The sequence below is a fragment of the Mesocricetus auratus genome, unplaced genomic scaffold (assembly GCF_017639785.1).
Source record: "Mesocricetus auratus isolate SY011 unplaced genomic scaffold, BCM_Maur_2.0 Super-Scaffold_100691, whole genome shotgun sequence".
Taxonomy (NCBI): domain Eukaryota; kingdom Metazoa; phylum Chordata; class Mammalia; order Rodentia; family Cricetidae; genus Mesocricetus; species Mesocricetus auratus.
Genome location: NW_024429267.1, coordinates 8,533,655 through 8,551,005, shown reverse-complemented (window position 1 = coordinate 8,551,005; position 17,351 = coordinate 8,533,655). Strand labels below are relative to the sequence as shown.

At 44.1% G+C, this 17,351-nt stretch overlaps 1 protein-coding gene and 1 long non-coding RNA gene across 4 annotated transcripts in view; one reads left to right on the top strand and one right to left on the bottom strand.

Moving 5' to 3' along the window:
- Rora (RAR related orphan receptor A) overlaps positions 1–317 on the bottom strand; it is a 713,188-nt gene extending 712,871 nt beyond the window's left edge. For all 3 annotated transcript variants that reach the window (XM_013117427.3, XM_040739982.1, XM_040739983.1), the window contains exon 1: positions 1–317. In XM_013117427.3, coding sequence (XP_012972881.2) covers positions 1–166 — 166 coding nt within the window. In that variant the 5' untranslated portion in view covers positions 167–317.
- A 16-nt stretch (positions 318–333) lies between these two features.
- On the top strand, positions 334–15,977 carry LOC121137535. Its single transcript, XR_005874811.1, has 4 exons — positions 334–780; positions 3,446–3,519; positions 13,899–13,975; positions 14,277–15,977. It is a non-coding gene; the product is annotated as an uncharacterized LOC121137535 (long non-coding RNA).
- The last annotated feature ends 1,374 nt before the right edge of the window (positions 15,978–17,351 follow it).

Below are 17,351 nucleotides of genomic sequence, written 5' to 3'. Positions count from 1 at the left end.
CTCGGCTGGAGCTCGCGTAGCTCTGCCTGCGACCCGCGCCCGGCGCCTCGCTCTTGCGGCCCGCGTCCTGGGTCAGCGGGGTCTCCCTGGAGCTAGCGGCCGCCTCCGAGCCGCTGCTGCCCGGCTCGCTGGCGGCGGGGTCGGGGGCTGCCGGAGCTGACTCCATGTTTTTTTTCCCAATGTAGAGATCGGCGGAGATGGCGAGCTCCGAGACTCCCTCTATCTTCTGTTTTCAGAGCGACTCTATGGTACCAAAAAAAAAAAAAAAAAAAAAAATGAAAAGGAGACGGGCGAGAGCAGGAGGGACCCAGCCAGGCGAGAGCGCGAGCGAGCGCGAGTGGCGGTGGACGTGAGCGGCCGAGAGGGGACGCGAGGCGGGTCTGGCCACAGGCAGCGCTAGCGAGAGCGTCTCCAGCCGGCCCCCGCACCCACACTCCACACCCTCCAGACCCCAGACCGGGAGCCACACAAGGCTGCCAAATTTGGGAGGTGGGGAAGAGAGAGGGAGGAGAAAGAGGGGGTGTCTCCTGCGCCCCGATCCTCCCTCTCTTCTTTAAACCAGCGACAGAAATGAACGGTGGCGACGTGTGGCTCTGTCTACTTTTTGAGATTCCCTCGGGGGCAGTAACTCGGTGTCCCCTACCAGCTTGGGAGGAGGAGACAAATCCGGTTATCCGCGTTGGGGCACTTGCTGGTAACTGGAGCTGACTGCAAGCCTGGTCCAAGGTTGGGGGAAAACTAAAAGGGAATTAGAAGCTTACACCCCCTCGAAGGAGGAAGGTGGGTCTAGGAACGCGGCGCCTTTTACTTTGGAATGGGACAGTCTGGTGTTTCCAGTCTTAGGGTCTAAAATAAATTTCGTGATTGTAGGATGCATATGGCCAGCCAGTAACTAATGTTATGGAAAGAGGGTCTCTTCTAACTCTTTTGCAGTTTTTCTCCGTGAAGGATCCAAAAACAATTTGTCAGTGCACTATTTTGTGAAGCAAACTTTGGCCAGTTTGGTGAAGGACTCTCTGAGCCGATGAAACAGGCCTAGCTGCATGTGAACTCTGCTGTGCCTGCTAGTTTTCTATTCCCACTGGTACTTTTGATATTAAATGCACAGGCTCATCCATAGCAGACAGACATCCTGGAGAGGTATTAATAACGTCTGGATAATAAAAAATCCAGATAATTAACGAGTCTTATCTTTATAAGGCATGATTCTGCGCTTCCCTTCCCTTGGAGCTCACCCATCTACTAGCTGATACTCAAAGAAAGCTGAGAATTAAATCTGTGGGCCTCCACCCCAAACCCAAGTACAAAGTACCAGTGCTAATGGGATGACTAGTGAATATCCGAATATGGAAAGCTGACCTCTCTGCCTCAATAGTGAAGCCACCTTTTCCCTTTATTTCCAAAGACACAGACAAAATAAGCCCATTTTTACACCCTCCACCTTCCTTCCAGAAAGCATGAAAAATTTGACAACGCAAATATTATTATGTACCAGAAGGTGGCAAAAATATGTGTGTTTCGGGGGGTGGCTGGGGGGAGGGAGAACTGGGGAACATTGTCCTTTTGCTGATTTTTTGATTTTGAAAAATGCTTTTTTAAAAAAGAGAAAGATAAATGTAAATAGCTTAAGAACCACCTCCCCCACCACCCCCACCACATACCCTGCAAGTTGTTATTGATTAGTTGTGTTGATTGGTTTAACACTCAGGGTGATCTTTGCCATGGACTATTTATCCCTCAGCCCAGCTGTGGTCCCTTGGTCTATTCTCCAGCTAATCTAGATGGGATGTGAAGGGTTCTGACACCTTCATCTGGGCTGCAAGGATCTATAGTGTTAGCTTGTTCATTGGTGCCTGGACACAATGCTATAATTGTCTCTCTCAAATCAGATGTGTGGCTTCCCCAGACACCAAAGCAGATTTTCTGAGCAGCCTTCACTCTCAGAATTTACTATTGGTTAGCCTGTTGCTGATATTCTTTTAGCAACTGATCTAGCGTGGTCACATTTGACTTTACTAAGTAAACAAATGCTTCAAAGTACACAGCTTAATGGACAACTTCCTCTGGGACAGACAGTCTGGAAATATATCTGCTGGTTGTTTTACAATACTGATTTTAATTTTTAAATTTTAACTTGAAATGGAATTACGTCACTCTCCGGTCCATGTCCTTACTCCAGCTCCTCATAGTTACCTTCCCTCCCAAGTTGACAGCCTTTATTTAATCTTTGATTATATTTGTTGCATATATATGCACGTGTGTATGCACAAATAAATAGAACCTGATGAGTCCATTTTTGCTGACCACTCTGCATCAGACAACCAATTAGGGGGCTCATCCCTGAAGAGGCTTTTTCCAGAAGTCAATAAATGGAATCCCTTCCACATTAGCGTGTCCATTGATACTGCTATTTTCTGGTCTTGTTTAGCCATTTCTAAGAGAGACTGCTTCACAGCAGACTTCCTGCTCTTCTTTCTGCCACCTCTTCCGTAATGTTGCCATGTTCTCTGAGCTATGGATACCGGAGCTGTGATGTAGAGATACCCACTGGGGCTGGCCTCCCCATGATCAGCTGATCTCTGCTTTATGTCCAGTTTTCTATGTAGGTTTCCAGTTGCTGTGAGAAGTTTCTGTGAGGAAGCCTGCACCAGCTACAGTTATCTGTTGGTACAAGGATAAAATTTAGAATGTGGTAATGAATTATGCTGGTGTAGCAAAGGGGTGGCTTTAGATTCTGGTTATTCAATTGGTTCCTTTATGGTTCTCCTTTAACCAACTGAAATAGGTTACTCGAGAAACATCTTCCAGAAAAGAAAGGGCAGGGAGATCCTGCTGGCATTCTTCTATTACGATAAATGCCATAAACTCTATGAGTTTATGGCAAGACTGGTCTCCATAGTGAGTTCCAGGCTAGCCACGGCAGCATAGTGAAACACTGTTTCAAAACAAAAAGAAACATTGACATTGACTCTGCTCCCTTCAGAGAAAGATCCCATAGTAGGTGGAGGCAAATTTCTCCTAACTCAACACAGTTACTGCTTCTGCAAATGGAAACAATCAGGAACTCAAGTGCTGTCCCCCAGGGGAAAAATAAAAATGAGCTAGACACATTCTTGGCTGTCAATCACTGTTACTAGAGTGTAAATCACCTAGATTGTGGAAGCATTTGAAACTGGAAGAACATAGTGATTGGGTTTATATTCTTTCGTTTCCTGGTGTCCCTTTCTGATAACTAATTAAGACATTCCAGTTTCCCAAATATTTGGAGAGACAGGAGCCTCCTTTAGACCCTGCTCATTGACAAAGGGCAACAATGTTTGCTTTAAAGGGATTGTTTTTCCTTATACTCTGTTCTCTGATAGGCTTTTGCTCAGAAAAGCTACTCTCTGCAGAAGAGATAAGTCTAAATCCATGCTTTGCTTTACTGTTTCTTCTCCTCCCCCAGGAGTCCAGGACCTCCTCTCCAATCACAGGCTCCCCTCCTGATGCGATGGTGACACTGCTTTCTTCTGTGCTAAGGTAGTTAAAGAAAGCCTCAGAGTTTATTTAGAGACCTCTCACACTACAGTTTGCAACTGTCCTCATTCCAATGTTCTTTCAACTCTGTACCCCCTTTTTTTGTATCCATTCAATATCAGACATTATTGCTCCCCCAAACCATCACAGTAACCTTCCCAATAACTGGCCTCCAGTCTTTTAACCACTCGAATCCATTCATTCTAGATAGCACTGCCAAGTTAATTACCCTGAACTACAAGCTCTCATTTCCCACCATGTCACTTCCATGCTTACAAGACTTTAATGGCTCCCCATTGCCTATCCAATTAGCTACAAACTAGTCAACAAGGTTTTCACAGCTCTACCTCACTTATCTTGGCACTCCTACACCAGGGATGGAAAGCAGATCTCATCTCAAGTTGGTTGGAAAGGTGTGGGCTGGGATTGATGAATGCTGTCTCCCATGGGCGGAAGGATAGGAAGTGTGACAGTCATGTGAGTTTGAGTTTGCCAAAGTACCTTACATAATACCTACCAGGCTCAGTCTTCAGGCCAGGGTGGTCAATATTGCCTCCTTCTGCCTCTTACATGCCTATGTCTCTTTTCTCTGAGTGCCTTCCCTGCCTCACAGGCTCTCTATTTAGTGACATCAATCTTCACTTCAAGCTGCAATTGCACACCAATATTTGATCTGTCTCAGGGCTTCTTTTGTTCTATTGTTCCAGGGTCTCTTGTAGTCCAGGCTGGCCCCAGACTCCAGAATGACCTTGAACTTCTGATCCTCCTGCCTCCACCTCCTAGGATGACTGGTGTTCACCACCACACCAAATTTATGTAGAGTAGGGTGTTGAACCCAGGAATTCATCTAGCCAAATTCTCTGCCAACTGAACCATATTCCCAGCTGTACTTTGCTGTCTTTATGCATTTAAATAAATATTTAAAAATATGTCCCTTTTGATTTGCATTTCCCGGATAGCTAGAGATGTTGAGCACTTTCTTAAGTGTCTCTCAGCCATTTTAGTCTCCCCTATTGATAATTCTCTATTTAGTTCTGTACCCCATTTTTCGATTGGATCCTTTGGTGTTTTGGAGACTTACTTCTTGAGTTCTCTGTAAATTTTGGCTATAAGCCCTCTGTCAGATGTAGGGTTAGTGAATATCTTTTCCCAATCTGTGGGTTGCCTTTTTGTCCTGCTGACTGTGTCCTTTGCCTTACAGAAGCTTCTCAGTTTCAGGAGGTCCCATTTATTAATCGTCGATCTTAGTGTCTGTGCTACTGGAGTTATGTTCAGGAAGCGGTCTCCTGTACCAATTCGTTCAAGGGTACCTCCCACTTTCTCTTCTGAGAGGCTAGGCATACACCCAAAAGATTAGCTGACATGTATGGGCTGTTAAAATTTATATATGCAAAAAGGTGACAGTTATTTTTCTTGCATTTCTTGGAGAGAGAGGAGAGAATGAAAATGATGGCAGTATAGAGCAGAATTTCCTTGGGCACAGAGCAACACTCACAAGAACAAAGGAAACAGAGAATTAAACCCGAGTGCCTAGACAACAACTTTCCTTCCTTTCTAAACAGCTTCAAGAAAGTGAAGCAGAGCATGTGCTGACATAGAATTTAAGGAAAATGTAGTCCTGCTCTTGGGCATGGGGCAAATTGCCTCTTGCTCCTGTAGACAATGTGGTCCATACACAGGGTCACAACAGCCCTTGGGATAAACCCAGAAAGCAATGTGTGGACTGGATATGCTTGTTCCTAATATAATCTGTTTGGTCCCCAAAGTCTCAAGTTTTAGGACTTAGTCTCCAACTAGTGATGCTATTTTGAGAGGCCTTTGAACCCTTGAGAGGTCAGGTCTCCCTGGAGGAAGTCAGTCACTAAGGGCTGACCTTTGTAAATTATAACAGACACCTACTTCCTGTTGTGCTTCTCTGCTTCTGGATTGGCTATCATGTGGACAGCTTCTACAGCACAGTCCTGCCGCCACTCTTCCTTCCTGGCTTGAGGGCCTGAAACCCGAATCAAAATATAACTCCCTGCTAAAAGAATGCTTATTTCAGGTGTATTAGTCCAAGTGACCAAAAAACACAATCGTCTGGGTGGACAAGGCAAACCCAAGCACTTCAGACACTAAGAGGTAAAAAGGGAAATAAATGGAAGCCTTCAGTGTCTGCTTGGAATGACACCACCTGATGCCACTGTACCAACGAGGAAACTAAAATACCAAGAAGTGACTTTGTTGTGGCAACCCGATTGACCAGGGACATTTATTAATTTTATAGGGATTGGTTGTTGACATGACAATGGCTTAGAGTTGTTGGGTTAAATAAAAATACATCCTTGAATTAGACTTAATTTCATCTCTTTCACCTTTATTTAATATCTGATGAATGGGAGCTGGAGAGTGGTACTTATTGTTCTTGCAGATGGCCCCGGTTCATTTCCCAGTACCCATACGTGGCTCACAACTATGTGTCACTCCAGTTCCAGGAAATCCAGTGTCCTCTTCTGACTTCTGAGGGCAGCCACCAGGCACCTGCTGTATACATGCATTTAGGCAAAACACTGATGCACACATACACACAAATTAAAAACTGAAATCTGACCTCAGAACATTTAAGTTATTGTGTGATTGATTGACATTCTAGATATATAAGCCAGGGCAGTGTGGACTGTCTCTGACACATAGTAAGTTTGTTAACATTCCATTAAAAGTCACTGAGAGGGCTCAGGTATAGTCACCCCATCTTCTCAGTTTTTAAAGCCCTCATTATGCTCCTTCTGTTTGAAAGGCATTGAGCTGGGTGCTAAGAGCAGGGGAGGCTAAGTTCCTCTGCCATGAAGGGAAGGTGAGACCTTTAGGCAGCAGATTTCCCTGCCTCCCTTAGCATCACTCGGGGTTGAAGCTGAAGTCAATCAATTGGTAACTGTCCTCAGGGCATGTTGCAAGAAGGAATGGGTCCTGGGCAGCTCAAGTTTCCTTTGACACTTTCTGGGTCCAAAGCTGTGGAGTTCCCGAAGAGGAAAGCCTTTAACAGTGGGTTGCCTCTCCTCCCCTGGTGAAGAGCAGTTTACTGTGTGTATGTGTGTCCATTTCTGGACTGCCTATTCTGTTCCCTTGATCCATTTGTCTGTACTTTGGCAAATACTACACAGTCTTGATGACTGTAGTTTGGAACTGGATTTTTAATTTCATGCCATTGTAATTAAGGGAATGTGAATGGCCCCATGTGGCTAATGGTCATTGTATTTGACAGTGCAGACTGCTTGTTTCAAGTTTTAATCTTTCACCTTCTAAGCCTTCTTCCCATGAATATTCATTCAGTGATATTTAGCTGCTATAAAATTATTTTATTTTTAAAAATAAACGAAAGACACAATAGGCAATTCTAAGATGAATCAAACAGATCATCTGTCCTCTATAAGGACATGAGACAAGTTCAGACGCATCTGAACTTTAAGACATGAGTTAATCAGGGTCAAGGCGTGGCTCAGTTGGTAGAATGTCTGACTAGCATACACAAGGCTCTGGGTTCTGTTTCCAGTACTCTATAAACCAGGGTATGGTGCTGTATGCCCATAATCTTCACGCTCAGGAAGCAGAGTCAGGAAGATCAGAAATTCAAGGGCAACCTCAGTTATGTAATGAGTTCCAGGTAAGACTGGGTTGGCTTGGACCCTGTCTGCAAAACAATCAAATCAGCATTCAATACTACAGAACAGGTTTAGGTAAAAGGCCTGAGAAGAAGCCATTGTGTTGGGGAATATTAGTTGAAGATGTGTTACATTTGTTTATGCTGTGGAATATTTGTTTAGTGATGCAAAGATGTGTTGCCTTCTTTTTATGTTGCATTTGTTTAACTCTGTAATGCTATGTTACTTTGCCTGTCTAAAACACCTTGTTAGTCTAATAAAGAGCTGAATGGCCAATAGCTAGGCAGGAGAAAGGATAGGCAGGGCTGGCATGCAGACAGAATAAATAAATCTGAAGAGAGAGAATGGTGAGGAGCAAAAAATGGAGAAGGAAGAGAGGATGCCAGGGGCCAGTCACCCAACCACACAACCAACCACAGAGTAAGAAGTAAAGAAAGGTACACAGAATAAAGAAAGGTAAGATCCCAGAGGCAAAATGTAGAAGAAGAAAAACAGGATAATTTAAGTTAAGAAAAGCTGACTAGAAATAAGCCAAGCTGACACCAGGCATTCATAAGGAAAAATAAGTCTCTGTTTATTTGGGAGCGGGGGGGGGGGGCAGGTCCCCAAAGGGTAAAAAACAAGCAACTAAAACAAAAAACAGCTACAACAGTGTGTTAAATTTTCTTGAAAAGCATTTCATGATTGGCATCCAAGAAGAAAAATATAATGTTGAGAAATAGTTGGTTATTAAAAAGATGAGCTTTTTGTAAGATTTGAGGCAGCTAGATGTTTTTATTCTCCAGGTTCATGTTAATTATCAGCTAGACAGGCTCTAGAATCACCTGGGAGAGGGACCCCTCAGCAGGGGGATTATTATCTTGATTACTTGAATTAGCATAGGAAGACCTGCCAGCTGTGGGTGGCACCATGTCCTGGACATGAGGACTGTATAAGACAAAGAATGGAAGCTGGGCACTCAGGCATCCACCCCTAGCCCTCTGCTCCTTTCTTATGGAGATAAAGCTGCTTCAGGCTTCTACTGGTGTGATACCACTCTCAAGGACCATCTGCATCTTGAACTGTGACCTGAAGTGAATCCTTTCTCCCTTATGTTGCTTTTTTCCAGAATATTTTAAATAGCAACAGAAAAGAAGCTAAGACACTGGGTGAGCATCACCATAGAATGAACACACACACACACACACACACACACACACACACACACACACACACACAAAACACTTTTCTACTGAAGTACAGAGGAATTCTCCTTGGGCAAGGATTTATCTCCTTTCACCTAGGTCAGTGGATATCAGCTTAGAAATGTAGATTCTCAGGTCTCAGTCAGACTTTCTGAGAATTCAAGACTTGGAGATACAGTCCTGAAATCTGGGCCTGCAACAAGATACTTGACATGTCTGTTCTTGGCAAATGTTTGGAGAAACACTGTCATAGATCCAAGGGCATCTGAACCAGAAAAACACTGATGTAGACACAGTAATCCTCTAGGAGTGAGATCACCACCTCTGCACCTGATGATCTTTTCACTTACAATCTACAAGCCCCCAAATTCCCTGCAACACATGAGGAAACTACTACTATGATACCTTACCAGTTAGGTGGTAATTACATAGAAATGGCTTTGAAAATCATTTTTAGGGAAAGATTTGGGTAGAGATAGAATATGAATTTAAAAAAAATTGCCGGGGTGGGGGAATTATCAAGCTTACCTGGAGCACTAATGAATCACAGTATCACTTTTGCTTTGGAGAAGTTATCTATTAAGGTAGAAGCCTGTGTGAAATTACAAAATCAGCAAGACACATCAGAAGGGTTACAAAGACTGAAGCTCTTTTCCCAAAGTGTACATATATATATATATATATATATATATATATATATATATATATATATCCAAAGAGGGCAGTAGAGGGTGTGCCAAACATCTCTTGGAGCAGGAGTTAGAGACATGGGTGCCAGGAACCGAACTCTGGTCCTCAATAAGGACAGAAAACACTGTTAATTGTTGAGCCATTTTTTTCGGCCCCCATCATATTTTAAAATATGTTTTAGCTACCTAAAATGCATGTCTGTATAATGTCATGTCAACGGCTCTGGGGATGTATTCATGTGTTCAGGTGTGTTTGCAACCATGTGCAAGTCAGAAGACATAGTGTTATTCTTAGGCATTACCCCTCTTTCTTCCCCCTTTGATTTTTCTTAATATCCCCTTCTTCCCTTTTGGAAACAGGGTTTCTTACTGACCTAGAGCTCACCACTTACTGGGACAGCAAACCTGTCTCTGCCTCCCCAGAATTGGAGCCAAACTCTGGTTGCCATGCTTGCAATGCAAGTTTTTGTTTGTTTTACTCCAACTGGATTATCTCCTCAGTCTGCAGCCGATAATTCTTAAACAATAACAAAAAGTTTACCTATCACTTTCACCACCCCACAAGCTCATCTGCTTGCATCCTAAGCCTCACCCCCTCCCATACCCGGTGTGTGTTGGGGGTTGGTCTTAGGCTTTGTTCTATGAGTTGAATACATTTTCTTTTTTTTCTGTATCTCTCTTGCTCTTTTTTTGTATATAGTAAAAAGAGATTGCACTCAAGAGCAAGTCCATCTTCTAGTTAGACTTCACCACTCATCACCTTGTGGGATCCCTTGTGGTCAAAAGAGGCCTTGTGGCTTAGTCCAGAATCAAGGACCAGAGAAGACATTTGTGCTCACTTTGAGGCATCACCACCACCACCAGAATGTGGGGACACCAGACCTTGAGCAGAAACCCACTTCCCCTTCGGCCTGGGAGCAGGCATCTGTGTAATGTTTACTGAAAACAATTCAGTGCTAAAGCTCTTGATAGGGCTCAGATAAGGGCTTGCTCACTGAAATACCATGCCTTTCACACCCCCTAAGGCTAGATGCCTCTTCCTGTCCCCCCTGTGGTGTCTCCCCGATTCTGGGGCGGGAGATTAAACCACCAGCCAGGAGGGTGAGAAGTGGAAAGAATGGTATGTAGATGAATGGCAGAAGTCCTTAAAAAAGGGAAGCTCCTTTTTCTTAGGGAGACTTCTCCTGAGACTTTTCCTAAGCGGACTTGGAATCTCCTCCTAAGCTGACTTGGGAAGCATAAAGTTTTCTTAAAGCAACCGACCGGTCTCTGTGTCATCTATCCCGACCACCTCGCTACATTCTCGGATGCAGGCCGCACAGCAGGTGCCACACCAGAAGTTTAAGGACCCACAGGTCCAGGAGGAGAGGACACAGTGGTAGAGGCTGTGGTGGTTTGAAAGAAGAAAGCCCACACAGACTCTTAGGGAGTGGCACTATTAGGAGGTGTGACCTTATTGGTGTAGATAGGGCATTGTTGGAGGAAGTGTGTCATTGGGGCAGTCTTTGAGGTTTGAGATGCTCAAGCCAGTCCCAGTATGTCATTCTCTTCCTGCTGTCTGCCAATCCAGCCGTAGAACCCTCAGCTCCTTCTTCAGCACCATGTCTGCTTGAATGCTACTGTGCTTCCCACCATGATGATAGTGAACTAAGCCTGTGAAACTGTAAGCCAGCCTCAATTAAATGTTTTCCTTTATAAGAGTTGTTCTAGTCATGGCATCTCTTCATAGCAATAGAACCCTAACTAAAACAGAGGCCAACACTCCAATCATCCCTATAACTTATCTCTTACTTCATTACCCCTCAAGCTTGGCTTCAGCTATAATCACCTGGGAAGTTACAGAAAGTGCTGGTGCCTGGGTTCCACCCCCAGAATTTCAGGTCTAATTGGCTTGGGGCATAGGGAAAGCTCCCTAGGTGTTCTGTTGAGCAGCTGCCTGCCAAGTCTGAGAATCACTATTGTCCATCCAAAGGTATCAAGGAGCTTAAACCATGACATGGCCAGGTAGCCAAGGCAGATTTTGAACTCCTGAATCTTCTGCATCTACTTCAGAAATTCTGGGATTATGATTATGATTACTATTATTATTATTTTAATCTGGGATTATGATTACTATTATTATTATTATTTTAATTCTGGAATTATGATTATGTATCACCATACCTAGCTTATACATTGCTGGCAATGGAACACAGGGCTTTGTGCAGGCTGTACTCTGGCAACTGAGCTGTGTCCTCAGCCTCTCAAATGCTATTGATTAAACAAACATAACTTGGAGCACTGCTTTGGGGAGGAGCCTTTCCCCATTCATTTTCAGAGCTTCTTCTCTTTTAAGACCTGGGATAATGAAAGCACATTACTAAGTCAGATGTAATTTCATTTCTCTCTGGGGAGCAGCTTCAGGTCAGATTCATGAAAAATATCATTAGGCATATTCTTAGAGTTGAATTTTAATGAATGCTGGTGACTGTGTTTGTTTCTTATCTGTTGCCAAAGTGAAGAAGCCAGTGAGGTACTCATGTTTTCATGGCTCCATTTTTGGAGAACTGGAGACTCTTTCTACAACATCAGGAGGTAGAAGTGATGATGGAGTGATTTTCTCAAGTCCTCTGAAATTCCCTTTAATTGCCTGAAAAAAATTCTTGGTGTTACAGAAGACAAGATGTTGGTCTGTAGCTGTAGCTCACTTGAGTGCTTGCTTGACACACACAAAGCCCTGGACTTGATTGCCAGAACTGTATACACCAGGTGTGATGGCACATACCTGTAATCCCCACATTCAGGATGTAAGAGGGTCAGACATTCAAGGCCATCTTTGGTCCAAAAATGTGTTCAAGACCCACCTGGGATACTTGAGTGTTCACGGGTGTTGTGTTACAAGGGATGGCTAAAATCGTGTAGATTTATCACTCTATATTTCATACTTTATAGATGTATGCACCTTAGAGATGTTATACTCCCCCACCCTTCCCTTCCTTTCTCCCTGCCTCTCTCCCTCTCTTCCTACCTCTGTCTGTTCCTTCTTTCTTCCTTCTATCCTTCCTTCCTTCTGCCCTCCTGCTCTCCCTTTCCCCCAGTGCCTTCTGGAATTCCAAGTTCTATGCATATGTAGAATTCTATGAACACTATAAATGCTCATTTAGCTATTTTTGAGGACCATGTAAAGAGTTCTTCCTGGGAAGTTGTTTTCTATCATCTGATTGGTAAATCCATCTCAGAGCAGAGACAAAGCAGGACCTTCACCATCCTTTGTAAGCCAGGCTTTCTCCCAGTGAATCAGCTGCTACTTTCAGACCCCAGAAAGCCTGCAGTTTAAGCTCACACGTATCTCATCACTACTTTTGTTTTGTTTCAAAGCTTCCATCGGGATCTTTGTAAAACCTCTGTACAATACCCCCAAAACTATTGCATTGCACCCCACTTCCTGATTGTTTATATGTGAAGCAAAAAACTCTGCCTTTGCATTTATTGATGTATTTATTTACTTGTGGGCGTGTGTGAGTGTGCTCATACCATGGCACGTGTATGTCCCTCGGAGGGCAACTGTAGAAGTCTGCTCTCTCCTTCTACAGTTTGGGTCCTGAGGATCAAACCGAGGTCATCAGGCTTCGCAACAAGCACCTTTACCTACTGAGCCATCTCACTGGCCGGGCCAAATAACCCCTTAAAGACTCCATTCTGCTTTAGAAAATCACCGGGTTCTTTTGAGAGATCCTCTAGACGCAGTATGAGAGTGGCGGCATCCGCAGCTTCCCCGAGTGCTGTCTGGCTCATAGAAAAGCTCATTCATTGGGGAAAAAGAAGATAAATCTTCAGTTTGCATATTATTTCCCTTCTCAATTGACGGCTGGCTGTCAGGATGTGTGAGATTCTGAATAACCAATCAAACCATTAATTTTTTGGGTGAAATTCCAGGATGGGTGGCTAATTAGCAATGTCTAATCAGCAATGCATATGCTGATTTGGGGGAAGGGAACTGCGTGTACAGCCATAAAAATCTTGCTGTCTAGGAAGAGGGGCAAAGCATCTGTCCCATCCATGAGTCACCCAGAACATACTGGATGCACCACGAAGTTAGTAACATTCAGCTTGACGCCTATTTCACATCCAAAAGTTAGATCTACAAATGTTTTCATCCTTGGGACATGTTGTCACAATACAGAGAAGAAAGCCTTGGGTCTATGCAGCTGTCACCCTTCACTTTGTTCTGCAATGATGACATGACCAAAAAGGATACACTGATGGGCTGTTACTCATCAACCAGCTTATTGTGGTGGAAGTGGGATGGGGTTGGAGCAGGAGTGTGGGACACAGGTGGAGATGGTATAACTGACAGCAAAAAGCTGTATGACTTTGAAGAGGTTACCAAACATCTCTGGGTTTCAACTCCACACTCCTGCCTCCACCCCTGCCCACCTCTGTGTGATGGATTCCTCCAAGCCCTCTCCCAGACAACTCAAGTTAACTTCCTAATGAAAGTGTAGTTGGACTGGAGAGATGGCTCAGCCAGTAACTTGCTTGCTATGCAAGCACTAGGACCTGAGTTCAACCCCTAGAACACACGTGAAATAGCCCCGGAGAATGTTGGGGAGTTTCTAAGAGCCATGCATTATTTGTATCTCAGCACCTGCCTCTCTGGACATCCAGGAAGCAATGGATAACAAGAAGCTCTAATATCAACTCCATTGTAACCCTCTTTAGATTCTTTAACTTAATGCATACTGTGACACCACAGAGCAGGCACAGTGAGGAGCCCAGCTTTACAGATGGGTAAAGTGAGGCACAGTGGCAAAAAGCCCATAAAGAGTGAAGGTAATATTTAAACTAGACCTATCAATGAGGCATGTCCAACCTTTTCCTCACTGCAACAGGAAACCATCGTGTACAAAGTTCAAGCTTAACTACCATGCAAATGAGTTAGCGAAACCATCATAAAGAAATCTCAGAGGTGAGGACTCTAGCTTATAACATTTCCTCTGTATTGTATATAACGGGATGGGCGAGAATATAGCTATGAAACTGGCAGAGAATATCAGAGAAGGAGAAGTGGGGTGCTGAAGAAGAGGGAGTGGACATCAGGACAAAGAAGACAGGAAGGCAAATAGGAAAGTATGTATGTGGGCTGGAAAAGTACAAGGTGGGGGCAGGTGGAGGGGAGAAAAATCAGGGGGGAGGATCAATAACAACAAATTGGGGGTGGCTGGGTGGAGAGATGACTCAATGGTTAACAGTGCTTGCTGTTCTTACAGAGGACTGGAGTTCGGTTGTCAAATGGCACACCACCACCTGGAACTTCAGCCTCAGAAGATGTGGCTACCTCTGCTGGCCTCCATGGATACCTGCAAGCACCTGAGCATACTCAAACACAGACACACATTAACATATACATACACATAAATAACATTATTCTAAAATAATGCTAAATTATTTGAAAATTCCTGTTATGAAACCTATTACCGTGTGTGTGTGTGTGTGTGTGTGTGTGTTTAAGAAGTCCTCATGATGTTTTAAGTAAGTTTACAGTGTCTGTATTAGGCTACATCCATAGCTTTTCTTGGCCACATGTGACCTATGTTTGGGCATACCTGATCATGTGACAACTAAAACTGGTATCTTATGCATAGTGGCTAAAAACCCTGGAAACACAGTCTAGGAAGGGCTCCTCATATTTGGAATCCCAACGGAACAGGAGCAGGTAGCACTGGAAGCCTTCTGGGGCAGGAAGGTCCCTAGAGAAGTGATGCTCACCAACAGGAAAGGCTGCACACACGGCCGTTCAACACCCTAATTGCCCTTGGCTTATCATCCACTGGCACAGCAGCCCCTAAGGAGATGGGAGGAGAAGGGCAAAGCAAGGAGACAGCTCCTTGTCCCCATTTCCTACCCTCAGCTGTTCACACATTGGGGCAAGAATTCTTAGAGTGTATTTCTCAATGGAAAGGAAGGTTCTCTACAGATGTGCGTTGTTTGTGGAAGTCACCGGGGTACTATTTGGCAAATTGCTGCTGCAAAACAGTGGATGGTACCCTGGTGGCCTCCTAGTCTGATTGAATCCCTAAAAGTGTTTAATTTATCTCTGGGGGAAATTTACACCCTGGGAAAATCTGGTTAAATGTATAAATTAATCTTCTAACCAGCCACGATGGAGGATATAAAATCATAAAGCCAGAAGGCTGGCACTTCCCAAGAGCAACAGGTGTATCTCCCTCCAGACACAAGCTCACTGCAGTCTCCTGCAGGACACCTCTACTGCTTTTAAAAGGCCTTCAGGGAGAAGGTTCCAGAACAGCATGCTGCCCTTTAGCCTGGAAGCTTCTTTGCTCATCTGGCAGAAGTCCCTTTAGTGGGAACCAGGACTCATTTCAACCCTCTTAGCTCCTAGAGGGATGGAGGACATGAACAGCAACTTCCTCTAAACCTAGTCTTCTCAGGCTCAGTGGCAGTCCTGAAGATTCCAGCAGGATCAGGAGCTTTGGGGGTTAAGAATCACTATGAGAACCTTCCTTCTCCTCTGTGGTAAATGAACCCCTCCCCCGACTATACCCTTTCTATAGAACCTCCATCAGGACAGACTAAGGCACATGTGTTGTGGTGGCAGCCATCAGAGACCTTCACAGCCAGGGCTGTCAGCTGCAGCGTCCACTGTGGGTCAACAGGAGCTTTGCCCTTCAGTCACTCTCAGCCACTATAGGCCACCTGACCAGGGGGAAATCATGTGTGAACTTTTACAGCTTCTAGTTTTGGAGGTGACCCTCGTCACTTCTATCCAAATTGCCTGACCTAAAGTTGAGTCACAAAAGCACATCTGATTCAAGGGAGCAGAGAAAGACAGTTGTAACATATCCCCCCAAAGGAGGCAAGGACAATGGTTGGTAGAGCAACACCAACAATAAACCACAATTATTAATTAATTAATTGATTAATTAAAGAAACCCTCAGGTGGGGTGTCATTCTCTCTCTCTCTCTTTGTGTGTGTGTGTGTGTGTGTGTGTGTGTGTGTGTGCATGTAAACATGTGCATGCATGTGTTCCAAAATTGAGGTTTCCATTCAGATGATCTGGTTTTCAGTCTGTGCCGTGTCAGACCATATATGGGAAATTGGAGGCACAAATAAAATTTAGCAATTGCAATTGAGACTAATGAACTTAAAAGCCCATGAAGGAGACAGTCAAGTTAATAAACACAGATATTATAAAACATTACAATGGCCGAGTGCACAGACTTTGGAATAGGAATAAAAACGCAAATCTCCATTTGCATCCTCCTCATGGATTGTCTGTAGTCACAATGGCTTCCAACACAGAGCATATGAGAATCAAAGCAGACAAACAATGGGAAGCATTGTATTGATTACCTTTTTAGTTTGTAAAAATACCTGACAGAAGCAAGGTAAGGGAAGAAGGAGTTATGTTGACTCATGGCTGAGAGTTGCAGTCCATCATGGTCAGGAAGCCATGGCCTTAGGCAACATTTTCCCTAACAGCAGAAGCTTCTGACAGAACTTTCTTACTCCTCAGTGTCCTAATCAAAAAGCAGACAGTTTGTACTGAAAGAGGGTCCTAGTTATAACTCAGAAGACTTGTCCCCAGTGACCTACTTCCCCAGTCAGACCTCATACAAAGATTTCATAACCCCTGAAGGCAATATGCCATCTACAGCTGAACCAAGGGTTCAAACACAAGAGCCTATAAGGATATTTTCTATTGAAACTCCAGCAAACATTTGTGGCACATATCCAGCATCCTGTTCAAGGGACATGTTCTTATCACAGGGACCCAGGGGAGCCCTGGATTGGAAGGACCAAGGACAGTTTCCCAGAGAAAGGACCCTTGGTTGTGTTTCAGTAGGAAAATGAGAGTTAGGTAATGAAAGAAGAAACTTAGAGATCTTCTCTTTGGGAAATTTAAAAGCTAACCAAGCAACCAACCAACCACTACCACCAACAAAACTCAACCAGAGGTGGTCTAAATCAAAAGCAGAGTGTCCTGGGCCACACCCTAGCCTTGCTATTTAGAAGTGGTCTAAATCAAAAGCAGAGTGTCCTGGGCTACACCCTAGCCTTGCTATTTAGAAGTGGTGTTACCTGAGTGATTGATTTCAGCTCTCCAAGCCTCCATTTCCCAAAGTATTCATCAATGGTTTATCAGAACAATGTCAATGCATATCATATTGAATTGACTCTGGTGGCAATGAAGGACAGCTTCCTCCTGCAGGGAGGAAGCCTTTGTGAACACACTGCAATATCACTATGCCTCAGTTTCACAAGCCTGGAACATTCATTTGTGCTCTCCACATTGTGAGTTGAAGAGAAAAGCACATTCATA